This window comes from Chenopodium album, chromosome 26 (genome assembly GCF_948465745.1).
Source record: "Chenopodium album chromosome 26, dcCheAlbu1.1, whole genome shotgun sequence".
NCBI classification, from domain to species: Eukaryota; Viridiplantae; Streptophyta; class Magnoliopsida; order Caryophyllales; family Amaranthaceae; genus Chenopodium; species Chenopodium album.
This window is the reverse complement of record NC_137859.1, coordinates 9,150,744-9,169,784: the sequence shown is the minus strand read 5'-3', so window position 1 is coordinate 9,169,784 and position 19,041 is coordinate 9,150,744. Positions and strand designations below refer to the sequence as shown.

Below are 19,041 nucleotides of genomic sequence, written 5' to 3'. Positions count from 1 at the left end.
TTGTATGAGATATTGACGAGGCCATAGTTTAATACTTGTAGCCTTGTAGGTGATGCAATTATGGTTAGGTTGATTGACTTGTGGAACTTGAACCACTTCTACCTGCAAATAATGTTATGAAGCTGCTACACCGCCAACTTATCCATTTCCATAGCGTGGAAATCCAAAGTTTATGAATGCTGGGTACATTTTGTTAATCAACTACTTATGAATTCTAGGTACCAGTTTTTCTGGGAACATTAGCTCGGATTCAACTTATAAGTCGTGCTAAAAAGAACTCACATAGCAAACACGTATTATGTGTGTTCAGCACTACGTCTAATATGGGTATAATAGACAGTTAGACACGAGTAGGGCTGTCAAAAACTGATTCGATCTGACCATATTCTGACAAAAAAACAAAGTAACCCGAGATAATGTTATGGTTATGAGGTTATGAGCTTGGAGGATCAAGGTCTAAGCTATATGGGTTCTCTGAGATAGTAATCAAACTACATCAGTGTATCTGCCCATACACAGAAGAACCAGAAATAAGGGGCTGCAGACTCGTTACACGTGAGTTTAGTAACACAAACATACTCCTGTTTAGATCAAGATTAATGCAAGGATAAATGCATCTGATAGACTTTATTCTTCTAGAGAGCAAGGGGGAGTTTTAAGAGTAGACTGAAACGAAACGGGATAATCAAAAGTGCACTTCTTATTTCCAATAAGCAGGGCTGCTTCCAGCCGAGAATGAACCTCAATTACCCTAATTCTTCACATTTACTACTCATGTAGAGTACTTTACACAAATTGGATGCTCACCCTTCCTAATATACAAGGTCCATTTGTCCGATATGTAAAGATGGGCAGAAGGCGAGCATTTCACTAACTTAAGCATCTTCATGAAGAGAATTATGGCTGCAGCTCCCAAATTCTTATCCCGGGCTCAGACCATTGAAGGTAGACGCATCATGCTTTGTCCCTCCACTACACTGTAAAATGTTTTTCCATATTAGAATCTGTATTTTGTAGCTAATGCAAAGTAAGGATAACCAAAATAGCTAAGAATTTCCTGTAGTAGCTAGGAAAGTATGTCGAAATGAGTAAAAAGACAATGTGGTTTAAATGTAGTGTTTTCAAAAAATTTGTGCAACAGATTATAGATTAGAATATTAAAAAAAGCACTATGTTGGAGTTTAATGTTATTTGAACTACTAATTTCACAAATATATGAGGTTGGAAGTTTGATGTAATATTGCATTAGAGCAGCTAAGCGACATAAGTGTTCAGAAATAGATGTACCTCTTAATATAGTAATAGCAGAAATCTGTCAAGATGAAAGTTTGAACCACCTCAGCAAGAAGAATTACGATCAAATAAAGTTGTCCTCTTCCTATTCCAGTCAATATTGCTCCTTTGGTGTCAACAATCTGTATGTAGTTGCAAAATCAGTAAGTCGAGAAATCTTAGGCAAATCTGTAACATGACTCACAATACAAAAATATACAAATACACGTACAACTATTTTTTCATTCATTCTAAAACACTACGTTTATCATGATGATAGAACGCCATAGGTGGGAAGAAGAACAGTAACTCTTAAATTTTAGATATTTGAATTCTTGTTCCTCTCAAAAACCAGATGTGAGGATTCATCCTGATTAGATCAAAGATCATAGAAAGGGAGAATAGGAAGAATTAGCATACTAGCATACATGCCAGCTGTCAAGGGAGCATCATGATAAAATTAGCGCTACCACACAATTCAAGTCATTTGTGTATTCAATCAATCCTACATCTATGCTTCCACTCTTTGTTAAGAAACTCCGACTCAGCTAAACTTTCATAAAGATTTGAATTCATGATGTAGATGCACATAAACAATCTTGTGAAAACAAATGAAAGATTACAAGAACACTTGAGAGTTAAGACAGTATGTCAGTACATATGTTGTATACTAACCATGTATATCCAGTTTGCACATGAGAAGAATCTTGCAACACCTAGGGCAAAGACGTAATGGGCAGTAAAGGGTTCAACCACCTGCATCACAAAGGGAAAAGACTTTAGAAATCCAGCTCAACCAAGATTAGTGATTACATAAATTCTTCCCAAGAAGATAGAGGAAAAATCATCTGGGAAGAATCAAATGGAAGTTATCAACGAGTATGAACTATGAAGTAGCTCCTGATATAAGTTCAAGCATGTGTATGTGTCATTGTGAAAGTAAGTTATTACACTTTGTTTAATATGGATTATGGAGTATCGTTTTACTTGAATCCAACCAGTTCACCAGGACCCAAGACAAACATTAGCTTTAGCAGAGACGGACTTCAATAGATGGCCCCTAAATTGAGCTAAGACTCTATTCTGAATGAAGCATGAGATGACTTAACCAAACAACCAAACTACCCAAGAATGAAATGAGCTTCTTTATGAAAAAAGAGACATTAACACTTTTGCTAAGTATCAAATTAAAGCTAGAGTTACAGCACCTTAGCATTTTGTATTAAGCGTAGCTGAGGAAGCACTGAAATGGCTTCAATCGTCTTACTAAACATATATAGCACCCCGATGATTCCAGATCCAGGATTGCCTATAACAGCAATAATAAAACAAGGCACCAGCTGCAAACAGCAAAATAACGTGTCACTATTCTTTGCATACTCTAAAATATAACAATCCAAATAGATGCCTCAATCTACACCAATTTTCAGAGACTCAAATATATCACGGAATGTGTTACTTATGATCTAAAATTGAATAGGAAATAAATTTGGGTTCTTACCACATAATATAAAGGCATGTTGTCAAGCTCTTTCAAGTAGGTGTTCTTCAACTTGAATCGTATCATATATATAACCCAGAGAGTAGATACCAGGGTTATACAATCAAGTACAATGTAAATATCGCGTGTGAACATAAAATGACTCACGAGCCTTATGGTTAAGAATATCGCAGTAAGCTCCTGAGTCCTTAATGATAAGCCTGTGAAGATCAATAAGGATATACCAATTACTAAAATTCATAAATACTAGCATATTGAATGATTAATAGACTAAAAACAAACCAAGGATCGACTATCTGTTTAAAAAAATTTACAGTATCACAAATAGATGAACAAAAATCATGTAATCTGCTGGTTGATTGTTAGGTAGACAGGATATTATATCATATTAGCATCAATTATGCTATTCTCCATGATTTATGTAGATTGTTTTCTCAATCAAATCTTTTGCACTGTTAATAGACCATAGTCACAATACGAGTACTCTGTATGATTTTTTTCTTCTCTATTCTTTTAATCCTGTTTTACTTTTTTGCACAAAATTTTCAATGTATACACATAAGCATAAATATTGTGAATTTACACGAATCAAACAAGATCCCACCCGAGACCACGGCTATAATCCCTTGTAGATATTGATTGGGTATTTAAATCCATTGCATTGGAATTATCTAAACAAGATTGACAAAAAGAAACATGGAGGGCATTAAGAACACCCTATTTACTTCCATTTTCAACAAACTTTAACCCAAAAATAATATTCGTAATTCGTCAAATCTAAGTTCTATTTTGTCAGACATGTACTTGTATTATTCAAGCAAAAAGCCATAAAAATACAAAATTTAGATACAAGTTAGTGTTAATATTCAATTTAAAAATCCTAAAGAATATTCAATCTTTCTATCAATAAAAAATGTAGAATATTTTTTTTTTTTTTCACTTAAAAATTCTCATATGAACTACAAATTCTTAAATGGACCTGGTTCACAATAATTTATTGTGGACCACTAGCATTGGAGAAACTATAGGTGTTTTATTAGTAAAAAAAAAGGGTCACTATAATAGAAAAAAGGTCTCTATGTTGAAATAAAAGTCATTTTGGTAATATATAGGCTATAAGATGTTAATTTTTTAATGAAATATTTTATATACCGATTAATATGAATAATAAAGGTCACTATGTTAAAATTAGAGTCATAACGTTGCACTTTAAGTTTACAATAATATTAAACGTTATACTAGTTTTAATAAAGGTTATTATGTTAAAAATAAGGTTACTATGTTAAAACTAAGGGTCACTATGTTCAATATAATGTCAGTTACGTGTTTATAAACCTCAGGTCCACAATAACATTATTGTGGACCAGGTTCACGCAAGTCTTTTTGCATATGAACACGCTGACACACACGTGAGGAGGGTTCTGTTCCAGACAATAATGAAGATGAACATGAACATGAAACTCAATAAAACTCTATAATTTCAATACAAGTATAATCTATTTTTATGAATTATTTTAATAAGATTGAAAACTATTAATTCAAAGGCGTACATTGACAAGCATAAAAATTAAAACGAATAAAAGGGGAAAAAATAAAATTAAATAAAAGAACCATCATTGTCCAAATAACAAATTCAATCGAATAGGGGAAAAATAATTTAATTAAATTGAATAAAAGGGGTATGCAAATTACAGGAAAACATTAATAAAACAGAGTCATACTTCATAAACAATCAAATCAAATTAAATAAGAATATATGAAATTGTACAACAAAAATTGAATAAATTGGGATTAAATGAAAAAAGGGGGAAATTACCAGAACAAGTTTTGGTGATGGTGAGTTTGTAAATCAAGACTAAAATCCCAATAGAATGAGCAAGTTGAGCAGCAATATAATAATAAGTATAATTTTTGACGAAAAGTTTGAGTAAAATCAAGAACATGAGTGCTGCAATTGTCGCCATTGTTACAAGTTGTCTCACCGATCGGCTTCGAATCCATCGCGACAGTTGTTTGACTGCCGTCGGAGTTGCTCTTTTGTCACCCATTACCCCGACTTTTTACTTAGAGATATTGAGATTGAGAGAAATTGGTTTTAGTTTGTTTGACTCTAATGAAAAGGAGACGAGAGAGTGATGATTTATTCAAGTATATTTAACCCTTTCTCCGTTTCGTAATGATTGTCAGATTGTAACGCTGGGATATGCATAAAGTTTTAGGAAAATTATTATATAGTGAAAATTAGAAGAGACTTTTTTTTTTTTTTTTTTTTTTTTTTTTTTTGAAATGGCTACCCACCTATTAAGGGTAATGATATATGACTATATATATAAACATTAAATATTAATCAATATTTGTAAAGCGGGGTTGATAGAAGATAGAAATAAAATAATAGTAGATTCTTTTTAAATATGGAAATGTTTCAATTATTATGTAACTGTTATTACGAAACGGATAGAGTACTTCATATAAGGTTAGCCTTTTGTTCTTTTATTTGATAAGTTCAGGTGTAGGAAATCAGTTAAGTTTAGAACTTTAGATTATTTTAAATAAGTTTAGTTTAGAAAAAAAGAAAGAACTAAAAAATAAAAAATAAAAACTTTTTGATATAAGTTTAGGTAAATTTAGATAAGTAAAAATCAGGTTGATAAAAACACCCTATATTATCCAGTTAGGTAATTAGTTTAAAATAAGTGAAAATATACAGTAATTTCTTTTAATTGTTTCTCACCTTGTTCTAGCCGATCTCAATATTGGTGTTTTTTTTAAGGATCGCTATTTCAAGCATTGCTCCCATTGGACTTCTTATGTCAGGATATGGATCAAATAATAAGTATTCTTTTTTAGGTGGTTTATGGGTTGTTGCCCAATCAATTAGTTATGAAATACAATTAACTCTATCTGTATTATCAATATCTGTGATTCGTTAAAATATAGGTCTTCACCCTTCCCGTCTATTTTAAGGAAACTAAGAAGAAAAGAAAAATGTATTGAATAGGATTTTTTTTTTTTTTTTTTTTAAAAAAAAAGGAAAAGAAAACCATACAAGACATCAATTTGAGAGCGTTTATTTAATTTCATTAGTTATTATTGTTCACTTATTTTTTGTAATTAAATAGTTTATGATTTTATAGCCCAAATAATATATGTATTGATATTCGAAGCAAAACCCGGTACATCGCCCGGGGCTACACACTAGTTTATTTATTAAATCATACCATGAAAGTATGAAACATATATGTAAAATATAACACGATAGTTAATTTTTCTGAAATTTTTAACATCTCAAATCTCTTACAGTTTCCTATACTTAAATTCTTACTAGCCTCGTCTGATCTCCATCTCCTCACAGTATGAAATATGCATCAATGCATGATCAATAATTAATACGAGTATTACGAAGTACTAAATTTTGCAACATAATAAATTTAGGAAACATTTTATAGAGATTAGAGATTTTAGAGGCTAGAAGTAGTAGAGGAAAAAAATAAATTATAAATTGCAAGTATAGCATGGCATTATCTTATTGGCTAGAACATGTAATATGTCCTACGTGGTAGGTTTTAATTGGTTGTGACCTCGTTAGACTATGTGTCATGTGTTACATTAATGTTGCCATGTTTACCCCAAAAAATAACAATCACAAATTATTGTTGCCATATATGGATTTTGGATAGCATTTTTATTTATTTATTAATAAATTTTATTTTATGGGTGACAGTTGAGGCAATTTTTATAACAGAGTAGAAGAGAAGCCCTCACATCAAGCTCGGCCCTACAACGGAAATATATCGCCTAGTATGTTGGACGAAGAGATTGAAGACAATTAAATTATTGGTGTATAAACAAGATTAAAGATGGCTAAGACGTGAATCACGTGACAATGGGTCATTGTCCTTATTGATTTAGGATCATTCTCATTCATTTGGTGTTTTTGAGATGTTGCACTCCTTTGAAAATCAAGATGTTCTTGATGGATGTTCTCATAATCTCATTTTGGTCCAAATTATAATTAAGAAAGCCAAAATAGGTTAATTATCATCTATTTATAATTATGTTTTTTAAATGGCAAAAGCTAACGAACGCCCTACGCCCCGAGGACGTTGGATATGCTAATTAAAAATAAAAAGATTAATTTAAAATTAACATTAATTATACTGATCGATGTGTGATTTTGTCATGCTTTTCCACATTAATACCACTATAGGTGATATGCTAGCTTAAATAAGGAAAGATATATTTTGTATTTGACATTTTATTTTGAGTCTAATAATGTAAGTAATTATTCTTTGATACAAACATACTCCGAACTATTAATTATAGCTTACATTGTCACCAATTAAGCAAATTCTGTCATAATTGCTTGGGAGGTTTAGTGTTCAACAACAAGAACTATCACTAGAGATTATAGTTGACAAATTTTGAAGCTCGCACTTACAATCTTGGCACACCAAGATCTACATAACAGAAGTTACAACTCTTTTTACAAAAACAAATTTAAGCTTTTAAAGAAGGAATTATTAAAATACAATATTATTGAGTAATAGTCTATTATTGATAAACTCAATTAGAGGTTTTTGGTCAATTCCATGGCAAATCAAGAATATTATGGCAAACATCTACTTCCTTGATAGCAATTAAGTTGGATAATTGAAGCATCCAACATATATATTGAGAGATAAATCGAGCTACAAACATGATCGCTAATGTTGGTCATTTACTAAGTGATTAAATGAGCATCTATCTTTGTATTAATCATTATTCTAATCCTTATCCTTTCCTTTGATACTTTAGAAATTGCCCTTAGGAGGATTTCCTAAGAGCACATAATCTCGGTTCTTTAAAAGCCAAATAAGACCAAAATCAAGTTTAGTCCATAAATTTCAAATGGTTGGATAGCCCTTCAAACAAGATTTCCGATGAATACTCCGTATATCATAAAGACATAAACCCTTACGGTTTAAAGCTTAAAAAATTAGGGCAATATATTAATATTGACTTTAAATTAAACATCTTTGCACTATATGAGTTACTCGTACATCTAAAAACAACTACAGATAAGAGCTCCCCTCTAGTTTCCACTTGATTCTACGATCGATATCATCAACCATCGTTGTGGCTCTTTAAAAAAAAAAATACAAATGATATTTGGTGCAAGGCCCATTGGAACCCAAAAAATTCCTCGGACCTCTCATTACCGGATTTCTCTCTGTTTATTTTCAGAGACTCGTACAAAAAATGATTCAATAAACACCTTCAATTCATTAACGACTCTCTAAAAATGGAAATTCCAAATTTCCAATTGTTTGTGTTTCACTATCTTTCTCCCTCATTATGTCCAGAAAATCAAGAAAATAAAATATATAGAAATTCGAAATGGGTAAATTCAAATATGAAACACCAGCATTGGTGCAGCAAATTGGTAGATGGGTTCGAAATCGTACTCTGAAACAGAAGCTATGTATGGGCGCCATTGCTGCGGTCGTATTGCTTTTTTTGTTAAAAATATTTGTCAAAGAACATTCCCATTTCTTTGTTGCTGCTCAAACTTCTCATGCTGTTGGTATCTTACTCTTGATTTACAAGCTTACCATCTCCAAAACTTGTTCTGGTATGTGCTCTTTGACCCCATTTATCTTTGTGATTGTAACATTTCACGTTCTTTTTTAATTGCAATGTTTTGGTTTTTATAGGTTAGTCCAATGTATATCGACAATGTTGCAATTAATAGAGAATAGAGGAAGTATATAGATATTGGGATGTTGCACATTGCAACAGTATTAATACCCATTAGTATCCTTATATTGATTTTATGTTACTTTCAATTTCCAATCAATTGATGTTGTTGATAAGCAATAGGATTAAGGAACAAAATCTCTTGTATCAAATTGAAGATTAAGGAGAATAATGGTTTTGTTATCATAAAATTGGGAAGGTTAACAAATGGATAATAATGGTTACCCTCGAGAAATTGAGTATGTTACTCACCTCTCCTACCAAATAATAGGTAATGAAAATGATCAATTGCGTTTTCAACACTTAAAAACACCCAACATTCTTCACTTTTTAACTTTTCCATACAATATTCCTCTATTTTTTTCCATCATCCTTAAAAACCGTACTTTTTAGAGTTATTTGTCTGTAATCATGGGACGGAGGGAGTAGTTTACTAGTTTAACAAGTGAATTAGTATTAGTACTCAAATCTAAAGTACTTGTAGTAAAATGGTTCAATGTAGAATTCATCTGTCTGTCATGATAATTGCGAGTTTTATAAGAAACCAGATCATCTATCAATGTAAATACCTGACTGACCCAACTAATTTAAGTTTTCCATTTATTTGATCTTGTAACTGCAGAAGACATTGCTGTCCTTTTAAAGTAAATTTTGCAAGCGTTATACTGTACTCACTCCGTCCAAAATTGAGTATTAAATTGATTTTATATGGCCATACTCTCTTCACCACCTAGCAAAATGGGGTATGTTGTATGTATGGAAAACCTATATTAGTCTATTTGTTTTTAAGGAAATGTGAGATCTTTCTACTGAACATTCGTGAATTGTGACTATTAGTTCTAGATGGAGACATGGAGTAGCTATTTTTTGAGCGTAAATGCATATAGTACATGTCAATGGTTGCACCAAGTATATGACCCTTTTAATTACTGATAATTATCTTTTAATGCTTGTATCTCATAGGTCTATCATTAAGGACTCAAAAGCTTACAGCTATAAATCTATTTGTGAAACTCCTGTCTAGCCTTTCAATCCGAGAGCAGATACATATTGTACTCGATTCCCTAACCCTTGTAGCTACTTTGTGGGTGATGTATATGATGCGGTTCAAGTTGAAATCAACTTACCTGCATGAACTAGACAATATGCCCCTGCTCTATGTGGTAATTTTTTAGTGTCTTCATCTTGGTTGTGCCATAATGTCTTGTTTTCTTCCTTTCCTTTTTACAGTTTGTATTTCTCTGTACTCATAAAGTTGTGACAACTAGTACTAATGTTTTTTCATACGTATTTCTATGATTCATTCACTAATTTCCTCAAGAACTTTCAATCATATACTTCATATTTTAAAGGGACCTCGTAAGAAATGAGCATCAAACATTTGTGTTTATTCATAAAGTACATAAAATTAATCATGGAATGAACAAAGATTATACTATGCAGTATGTTCTGCACATAAGTAAAAAATAAATAACTATGTTTACTGTTTTATTTTGTACAGTTAGCTCCTTGTGCTGTTGCTGCATTATTAGCAAATCCTAAAGGACCTTTTCCATTGTTGATGCGGTGGATGTGGTCATTTTGCATTTCGCTTGAAGCTGTTGCTGTCCTTCCCCAGCTTCGTTTGATGCAGAATGCAAAGGTAATTCTCAGTAAAATCGGTAGGTAAAGAGCTGAAGGTTTTTTTTTTTACATAAGAACTCACCTTACACTTGAGCACTATAGAGGCTTTTTTGAACAAATTACCTTACTACACAGTTGTGTATCAGTGGCAGACTCTTCGTGTAATGCAGCAAGTATCAAGATTTTGTAAAATTAAAATTAATAATTAAAAAGTACTCTTGTACATATTAATTACTACGTACATGTTAACTTCTTCATTGGTATTTTGCAGATGGTTGAACCTTTCACATCCCATTATGTGTTTGCCTTGGGCATCTCAAGGTTCATGGGATGTGCTAATTGGATAATTCAGGTTAGCATTCTGACACCTGAAAATTTTCTAATTATCTTTGGAAATTGATCTGAACAACACTTGCTGCTTAAATTTTGTATGGCATTTCCTCCAGTATCATGTACTTCTCAGGCTTTAAATTCGGAATCAGTCATGTATCTATTTATTTATTTATGGATTCTGAAGAAGTCGTAGCAGACACTTCATCTTCGCCTACTGTATTAGTTGACAGTGTCCTGTGTCCGCTTTGCTGCCTATCTAGTTAGCATGACATGAATCTTAATATGTAACATGTTAAAGGGTCTCCTTCACTAACTATATGCATTGTAACTTATACAGATTATTGAGACCAGAGGTGTTCACCTGATGCTAATAGGACAAGGACATTTTTGGATACTGTTGGCTCTTGTTGCTGAATTGGTTCATACATTCATCTTGGCAGATTTCTGTTATTACTATGTTAAGAGGTAAGTATTGGGAACTTACATATCATAATTTCCAGTTATCTGTTATAAGGTGAAAAAGTATATACTCCTCTACTCCTGATGAGAGTGCTGATTACATAATCATTATGGCTAATGATGAATCGTATTTTTGTGGTTCGACAGTGTCATGGAGGGGCAGACCATAATGAGCCTACGCTCATTAGTTTGAAGGTTTGGATCATACTTTGCTACAATAAAAGTCTGATTGAAGCAGTAAGAACATAATCCTGTTATTAGTCAGAACTCAGAAGGAAGGAAAATATATGTAGGAGCAGCTTTCTTCCCTGTTATTGTTTTTTCAGAGGGGATTGTATATATGATCTGATCTACTATTGCATTTTCTTTTCTTTTTTAGATGGGATATGCGTTTTTCGGACTCTTCCAAAGTATTGTTGCTTTGACGCGACTTGATTTAACTAACCATGAATCCATGATACAACAAAGCTTTTCTTGTTGGGGCTTCGCCCAAAAGCCTTAGCTTAACTGTCATACGTAGTACAAAGTTTGGACAAGTAGATTCTTTAATGTATCTCAAATCAGGATAATTATTCATGTGTTTTCGGCGAAAATTTACCAGATATTAAAGAGCAACATTACTCTAGTAACAAACAACAATAGAGAGAAAAGATATTGATCTCCTGAGTTTTGCCTTTGTGTTAACCTTCCAATCTTGATCACCAAAATCACTTTGTATGAGGTGATAAACTTTTAGACTGGTGATTGTAAGCTCATCATTTTCTTCCTATTCACAACACTGCAAAATAAAACAGGATATTAGCAAGCGGTCTTATAACGTAGTGAATCTAAAATGAAGAGCTCCTTTTGTACAAAATCAGTAGTCACATTGATAGTGTAATTTGAAATACTAATATACTCTGTAACTATTAAATCTCGACAAAAGTAATAAATACGAGAAGTTGATTTAGTAATTTACCTCTTGATGTAGTAATAACAAAAGTCTGCCAATATGAAAGTTTGAACAATCTCAGCTACCAATATTAGCAGTATATAAAAATGTCCTCTGCCTGCTAACACTAGATATGTTCCACCGGTCTCATATATCTATATTGAACAGAGTTAGTTAATGTTTATCATTAAATGTATACTATTATACGTTAATAATGTATAAATTTCAAGCAATTCAATTCATAGTAGATTGAAAGCGCGAAAATTGTTAACCTTAAAGATCCAGTGAGCACATCCCACGAACCTTGAAATACCCAAGGCGAAAACATAATGAGCAGTAAATGGTTCAACCATCTGAAGTATAGCATAAATTCTCAAAGTTTTAGTAGCATAATCAAAAAATTGGTTAGTATAAGTACTATTGTATTGTATATGTGTATTTCCTCTAATTTAAGACGAAATGACAACAAATTAATAGCTTTAAAGTGAAAATACAACCTTTGCGTTTTGCATAAATCGAAGTTGAGGCAACACTGAAATGGCTTCAACGCACAGACAAAACGACCAGAGAACACGAGCAAAAAGAGGCCAAAGCGATTGAGGGTGCACTAATATTGATAGGATGGCACAAGGAATAACCTGTAAAACATCATCGTTTATTAATCAACAAATAAGATTTTCTTGAGATTTTAATTGGTCTGTATTTGTAGATTAGACACTTAAAAGTAGGGGGTAGGTTAGGGAATAAATCGACAACAAATAGGGTCTATTCTCTTCAGCTTAATTTCAGTTCAGTTCAGCTCAGCTCTTAATTTCCTTCTCTCACAAACAATCCATTTCAGTTCTATTCAATTCAGTTTAGCTCCAATCAGTTCAGTTCAGTTTAGCTCAATTTAGTAAATCAGAATAGACCCTTAGAAATCGTACTATTGTTATTGAAATACTTTTAATGTATATGTCTCAGTATATATAGGATATAATCATCCAAAATTTAAGTAATAGACAAAGTGAAGATTACATTACCACATAGTAAAGGGGCATGGTGTCGAGGTCTTTATTATAAGTACAATTCAGCGTGAATCGTAACATATAAATCACCCAAATAGTAGCAGCCAAAGTTAAGGAGTCGAGAAATGTATGAATGTCACCTTCAACCATAACACTACATACAAGTCTTGCAGCTAGAAATATAGCTGTTAGTTCTTGAGTTTTTAGTGACAACCCTGTTACAATTACAAAGGAATCAGCACCATATATATTTGATTATTTCAATAATATATAAAGTTTAGATTATACTTATGTTTATACTACTTTTGTCATATTGATTTAGTTGTCATATTACTCAAATTATTGTTAATTTAACTTGTACATTTGCACTAAAGGCCGGATTTATCTATACGTAGATGAGTTATTGAGCTAACTCATAGATAGTATACTAGTATGGATATTATTGTTATACTCATTTATAAGGCAGGTTGGTTTATATTTGAACTAATGTGCACTAACTCTAAAAAAAAGGTTGTAATTTTTATGGTTAAAGAGTAGAAGAGTCAATAGGTTGGTCCTTCATTATCTCTTTGTCATCCTTGCATTATTGAAAAACATTATCGTTTGAGAAAATCTTAGCTAGGATCGATGATACACAATCAAATATCAAAACTCTAAGTTATCTACTTAATACAAATCTTTTTATTCAGTTGCCCTACTTGCTAATTAGAAAACTCTATGATTCTTCGTATTTAACCTGATTTATCCTCCTTAAAAAATGGAATAATTTAAGTCAAGATCTGATTGTAAATTCACTAAAAAAGCAACTAGATGACGTCAAATAGATTTCAAAATAAATACATGCAGGCAAAAACCCTTAAATATAATTGAGGAGGTAATTTGATTCGCGTATACATACATTTAATAATATACTCGTATAATGACTATATTTTAGCTTCTTCAAGCCAAAGTGTACCAACCTAGGAATGCACTAACACTAACCTAGGAAAGAAAAAGTCAAATTTTAAATGGTTGGAGAAATGAGTCTTTGTTAGTCACAAAATGCACTTCCTTTTCATCATTCAACAAAAGAATTGGAGTTCAAACAAATCTAAAATTGAGACTGTAAATACATACAATACAAAAACTCAAAATATTATGTTTATAGGTCTTTCTATTCAATTACCAATTAGAAAATTAATCTATTAAACCACATTTCACCAAAATTTTCCTCTTAATTAACAAAGATTTATAAATCCCAATTAAGCATATATTTACATATTTTCCTGATCAAACAATTATATGACTCAAAAGCTAGTCTTAAAGTACATTTTTTAACAAAAATTCTTAGAAATGACCAATAAAGTAATTCATACATCATACGAACCATAATTCAAGTAATTTACTCCTCAACAGTCTTAATGAAAGATCTCAACTTATTTTATAAATAAAAAATATATGATTACAAGCATATAATATACATAAATGGGTTTTAAAAGTGTTAATTCATACCAGAACAAGATCGATGAATGGTGAGCTTGTAAATCAAGATCAAAATCCCAAGAGCATGAATAGTTTCAGAGGCAACAAAAAGATTATCATGATTTCTTACACTTAATTTTAATCCCACCAAACTAAACAAGATTATTACGGCTCCCAAAATAAATTTAACAATAAAAGATCGTCTTTGAAACCATTGGGTTAACACTTTTATTGGTGATGTAACCCTTCGTTTCCCCATCAATGAAATTCTAACAAAATGAAAAAATTATTGAAAAGGTGAATTGAATTTTTTTTTAATTAATGAATTTGATTTGAAGAATTTGGGCGTTCTCTATTTATATTACAAAAAATTATTGAAATGGGGGCTTGGATGATTTGGAAATAAAGATGATATGAATCATAAATGATTTGTATCCATATTAGAGTGATTCACAATAATGACTATGTTGTATTAGATGTTAATTCGATTATTATGAAATTATCTTTAAGGATTTGAGAAGATTTTGACCAATTAACACTCTATTCACTTCACTTTAATCAAATATACCCGCTACCGGTGGCCGGGTGTGACTTTTGTACCCATACCCGCCTACTTACCTGCCAAAGTTGGACCCATACCCACTTCAAAATTGGGGCGGATGCGGTGCGGAACCCGCATTTTAATACCCACGTGGCCACGTGCCATCCCTAACTCCCTCCATCTATTTCGTATTAATCGCAACACTAGAGTGTTCACAAAGATAAAGTACTACCGTACTATAGATTATACTTCTACGACTAATATATTCCGATCCAAGGCTAAAAAATGCTACCTTTATAAGAAAATATTGTTGCGTAACAGCCTTAGCGCAGGGATGTTGTCCTTAGGCCCTTTTGTATGTGATAACTGATAAGCCATTCGATTATGTAAAGAATTTTATGCAATGAATTTTTGTTGTTCAGCAAAATGGGTAGATGATATGTCTCTAAGGGTTCGTTCACTTCAACTTAATTTCAGTTCAATTTATAATTTCATTCTCTCGTAAACAATTCATTTCGGCTCAGTAAAAGCAAGCAGACCCTAGTTTTTTATTTTTTTATTTTTTATTTTAAAGGAAACAGACCCTAGTTTGTGATGCAATTATACCGCATAATTTAAGTCCGTTATTACACCAATTTACTGATACACAAAACACAATTGGCTTAAGATATGATTACACTCATATATAAGTCACTTTTAAGTTTTAACATAAGAGATGTGGTTTATGAATTATGACATGCATTGTTATATACGGAGTACTACGATACATTGCATGTTCCATAGAGTTAGGGCCTGTTCATATTTACTTAATTTCAGTTCAGTTCAGTTCAGTTCAGTTCCAATTAGTTCAGTTCAGTTCAGTTCAGTTCAGCTCTTAATTTCCCTCTCACATAAAATATTCATTTCAGCTCAATTCAGTTCAGTTCAGTTCAGTTCAGTTCCAATCAGTTCAGTTCAGTTCAGTTCAGCTCCAATCAGTTCAGTTCAGTTCAGCTCAGTTTAGTAAATATGAACAGGCCCTTACACTTTGGAGTTTGGACAAAGTTTTTTTTTTTGACACAAACTTTGGACAAAGTTAGAGTAATTGCTTTCACTAATTTTGAACTTCAATAACTCTATTAATCCGAAAAAATACTTTTATGCCAACTTTTGATCAATTGATAATGACACTAGTTTTTAAATAAATACATATTATAAAATCACAGATATTTCGAACTACTATATTATTCTGAATTTTCTTTCTCAAGCTAAATTATTGTACAACAAATGGAATGTTTGACATGTTTCTTTCATTATTCTCAAGCTACTATAATACGAAGTGAATGCTTCAAAGTTTCCTTTCATCATTCTCGCTCTTCCACAATGTAAGATTATCCCTCAAAAGCTTTAGGATAATCTTGATGTCTTTCGAAGAAGCCCTTTTGCCTAAATCATCGAGCTCTAACATAGGCTCATCAAAAGCTTCCTTCGCCAAGTGATATGCCCTAAAGATATAAAAATTTACGTACAAGTAAGTAACAACACAATATATATGATCATAGAGAAATTGTAAGCTTATTATAAATGTACTATACAAGTACCTTTGATAAGAATTTAAAACTTAGTAGTAAAAAACGGCAAAATTTAATGCCAAACCCAAACGTGTTGGATGAATAGGTGAAAATTGAAGTACTGCTATGGCCATTGCTTCCTACAACAAAATTTAATTGCAATTAATCACTTGTAAAAAAAAAAAACGAAAAGAAAAACGAATGATATACAAAATAATTTAACCACAAAGTTAATGACAAATATTTACCTTATAGGTTTTCAATGATTCTTCAGCAACTAATGTTTTTTCATCACCAATTTTGATTTCGGCCATATATCGATAATAATCCGCTTTCCTACATCATATTATCGCTCTTCGTTAATTAAACCAACCAACTCTTCACTTAAAGAATAATACTAATGCACAATAAATTAATTGCTAAAATACTTCAAAAATATACTCACATTTTTAAGTAAAAGACGGAGGATTCAGCGCTAGACGAAAAAGGAAGGAGGTGATCATCAATTAGAGTTATAATGTCGTAGCAAATGTTATCAAGGTCCGACTCAACTATATTACGATAATCTTGAATACACTTTATGTACGTCTCGTCTTTGTATGTTGTATCCTCCTCCTGTTCAGTTATTGAGAGAAGTTTCCATGATTCTCTCTTTGGCTCGATCACTTTCTTGTAAGCTGTTGAAAGGAGATTACGCTCTTCAGCTGTTAAATCGTTGTTAAGTTTCACCACTTTCTTCATTGCATCGATCATATCTGCAAAATTTTAGATTTGAAATCATTAGTTAATTACTTCCTCCGTTTTTTTTTAGTTGACACGTTTCTTTAGTCACGTTTGCCAATACACAAATCAAAACATTAATATATTTAGTTACCGAAAATTATAAAAAGTTGATATTTTGAAAATATATACCGTGACGAACTGACGAATCTAACAAGACCCCACGTGACTATATTTTTCATTACGTATAAATCACAAAACATGGTCAAAGGGGAGTGCGTGAATAGTGCTAAGTCAAAACGTGTCAACTAATAAAAAACGGAGGTATTATATTTTAATAGTTTCATGCTTATTGCTTAATAATGCACAACATACGTATTAGATATATCATAAATATCCTAGAACAACTATAAAGTGATACTATAACAAGATTTCACATGATAATACTAATTTTCTATTTTTCTTTAACATACAATAAATACACTTTATTTGAAGTCACAAAAAATAGCGTTTGTGAGTTCAAACTGGTACGTGAAACAAAGTGATGAGGAAGAACATACCATCATAGCGTTCGGCTTGGGCAGCTAGCTTAGCGAGGTAGATGATGTCGTAACGTTTGCTCGAAGAGGCCGCCATGAGAGGAGTAGAGATCAAGAGAATTGGGGTACTCGTCAAAGTTTTGAATATCTTGAGGAAAAGTGTATGAGGAAGAATTGAAAAGTGAAAAAACAAAGCACGGTAATATGGTATAAATAGCTTTTTTTTTTTCATAGAAAATATAATCTTAATTGTTTTTGTTTTATTTATCTTAGGAAAGTTTCCTAAAAAGTAAAAAGAACCTCCAACATCATGGTTGAAAGGTGTTGCTCTCCTTTCCACTAGACCAAACTTAGTTTGGTAATTCAATGTAATATATGATTACGGTTTTTCATTTAAAAACTATAGTTGACGTATGTATACTCATAGTGTTTTTTGGAAATTTTCCATTTAGTTGACATGTGTTTATTTTAGGTAAATTTTAATTAGACCATGTTTGGTACATTGTTTTTAAGAGGTGTAAGTAAAATTAATTAACCGTTTTTATTATCAAACTATTACCATTACTTAAAGAGTTAAAGGTCAGATTTCCCCTCAAAAAAAAAAAGAGTTAAACGTCAGATATTCATTACCACCGGTTTGTTATCTCTTGATCTTTTCAACACTATATATATGGTAAGATGGATTCATGTATTAAAATATAGACTAGATCATATCTTGATCTCTAAAGCTTATTCATAAATTAACCTAATTTTAAATTACTACAACAAGGAATAAAAAGAAAAGGTTATAAGTATGGTTTTGATCTCGAAACCCATCAACGAATGGGCTCTAGAGCAGGAATGGAACCAATTTAGCCGAAGCATTATATATATACTTGTGATTCCAAAACAACTACAAGTCTACAACTTTTACATTACACACACATTGGGTGTAATATTTAGTTTGGTCATGCTTCAAATTATTTTTTTTATTATTTATCATTCCATGGTTGCTCATTAAGGCATTATAACCCTATATCACTATATATAGATAAAAACAAATCAGTTTCAACTAAGTCAATTGCAGGTATAAAATTTGCTTATGAGAAACAATTCGAGCCTTTCGAGGTAATGTAGAATATACATTAAAGATAAAGCGGCCTCCACCAAAAAAATTAAAAAATAAAGATAAAGCGGTAATGTTGAGTCAAAATTGTGACAAAACTAAAAAAACGTTTGGATCACAAATCTTGGTTTGAGGCATTTGAGGTCGAATGATTAGACTCATGTTATTGTTTATTTGATAAAATTGCAGATTATAAACCCATATCTCAAAATGATATTTTTCGGAGTAACTTTTTTTTGGTAATGAGTTTAATTCGGTATGCC

General features: G+C 31.7%; 4 protein-coding genes across 4 annotated transcripts; 1 reads left to right on the top strand and 3 right to left on the bottom strand.

Annotated features, from left to right (window-relative positions):
• Positions 1–682: 682 nt before the first annotated feature.
• On the bottom strand, positions 683–4,976 carry LOC145616644 (uncharacterized). Its single transcript, XM_081671401.1, has 6 exons — positions 4,590–4,976; positions 2,774–2,973; positions 2,481–2,612; positions 1,948–2,028; positions 1,288–1,415; positions 683–977 (listed from the first exon to the last, which is right to left on the bottom strand). The coding sequence occupies exons 1-6, from the start codon at positions 4,819–4,821 to the stop codon at positions 932–934; spliced, it is 819 nt and encodes a 272-aa protein (XP_081527527.1). The 5' UTR covers positions 4,822–4,976; the 3' UTR covers positions 683–931.
• A 2,976-nt stretch (positions 4,977–7,952) lies between these two features.
• Positions 7,953–11,316, top strand: LOC145618528 (uncharacterized). Its single transcript, XM_081673298.1, has 6 exons — positions 7,953–8,384; positions 9,473–9,672; positions 10,011–10,151; positions 10,404–10,484; positions 10,803–10,930; positions 11,072–11,316. Exons 1-6 carry the CDS (start codon positions 8,150–8,152, stop codon positions 11,115–11,117), a joined length of 831 nt encoding a protein of 276 aa, XP_081529424.1. The 5' UTR covers positions 7,953–8,149; the 3' UTR covers positions 11,118–11,316.
• A 562-nt stretch (positions 11,317–11,878) lies between these two features.
• Positions 11,879–14,582, bottom strand: LOC145617941 (uncharacterized). Its single transcript, XM_081672714.1, has 5 exons — positions 14,354–14,582; positions 12,878–13,077; positions 12,353–12,493; positions 12,128–12,208; positions 11,879–12,010 (listed from the first exon to the last, which is right to left on the bottom strand). Exons 1-5 carry the CDS (start codon positions 14,580–14,582, stop codon positions 11,879–11,881), a joined length of 783 nt encoding a protein of 260 aa, XP_081528840.1.
• A 1,609-nt stretch (positions 14,583–16,191) lies between these two features.
• Positions 16,192–17,770, bottom strand: LOC145616767 (14-3-3 protein 9-like). The gene is made up of 5 exons (XM_081671495.1): positions 17,695–17,770; positions 16,860–17,169; positions 16,663–16,750; positions 16,480–16,554; positions 16,192–16,329 (listed from the first exon to the last, which is right to left on the bottom strand). The coding sequence occupies exons 1-5, from the start codon at positions 17,768–17,770 to the stop codon at positions 16,192–16,194; spliced, it is 687 nt and encodes a 228-aa protein (XP_081527621.1).
• Between the last annotated feature and the right edge of the window lie 1,271 nt (positions 17,771–19,041).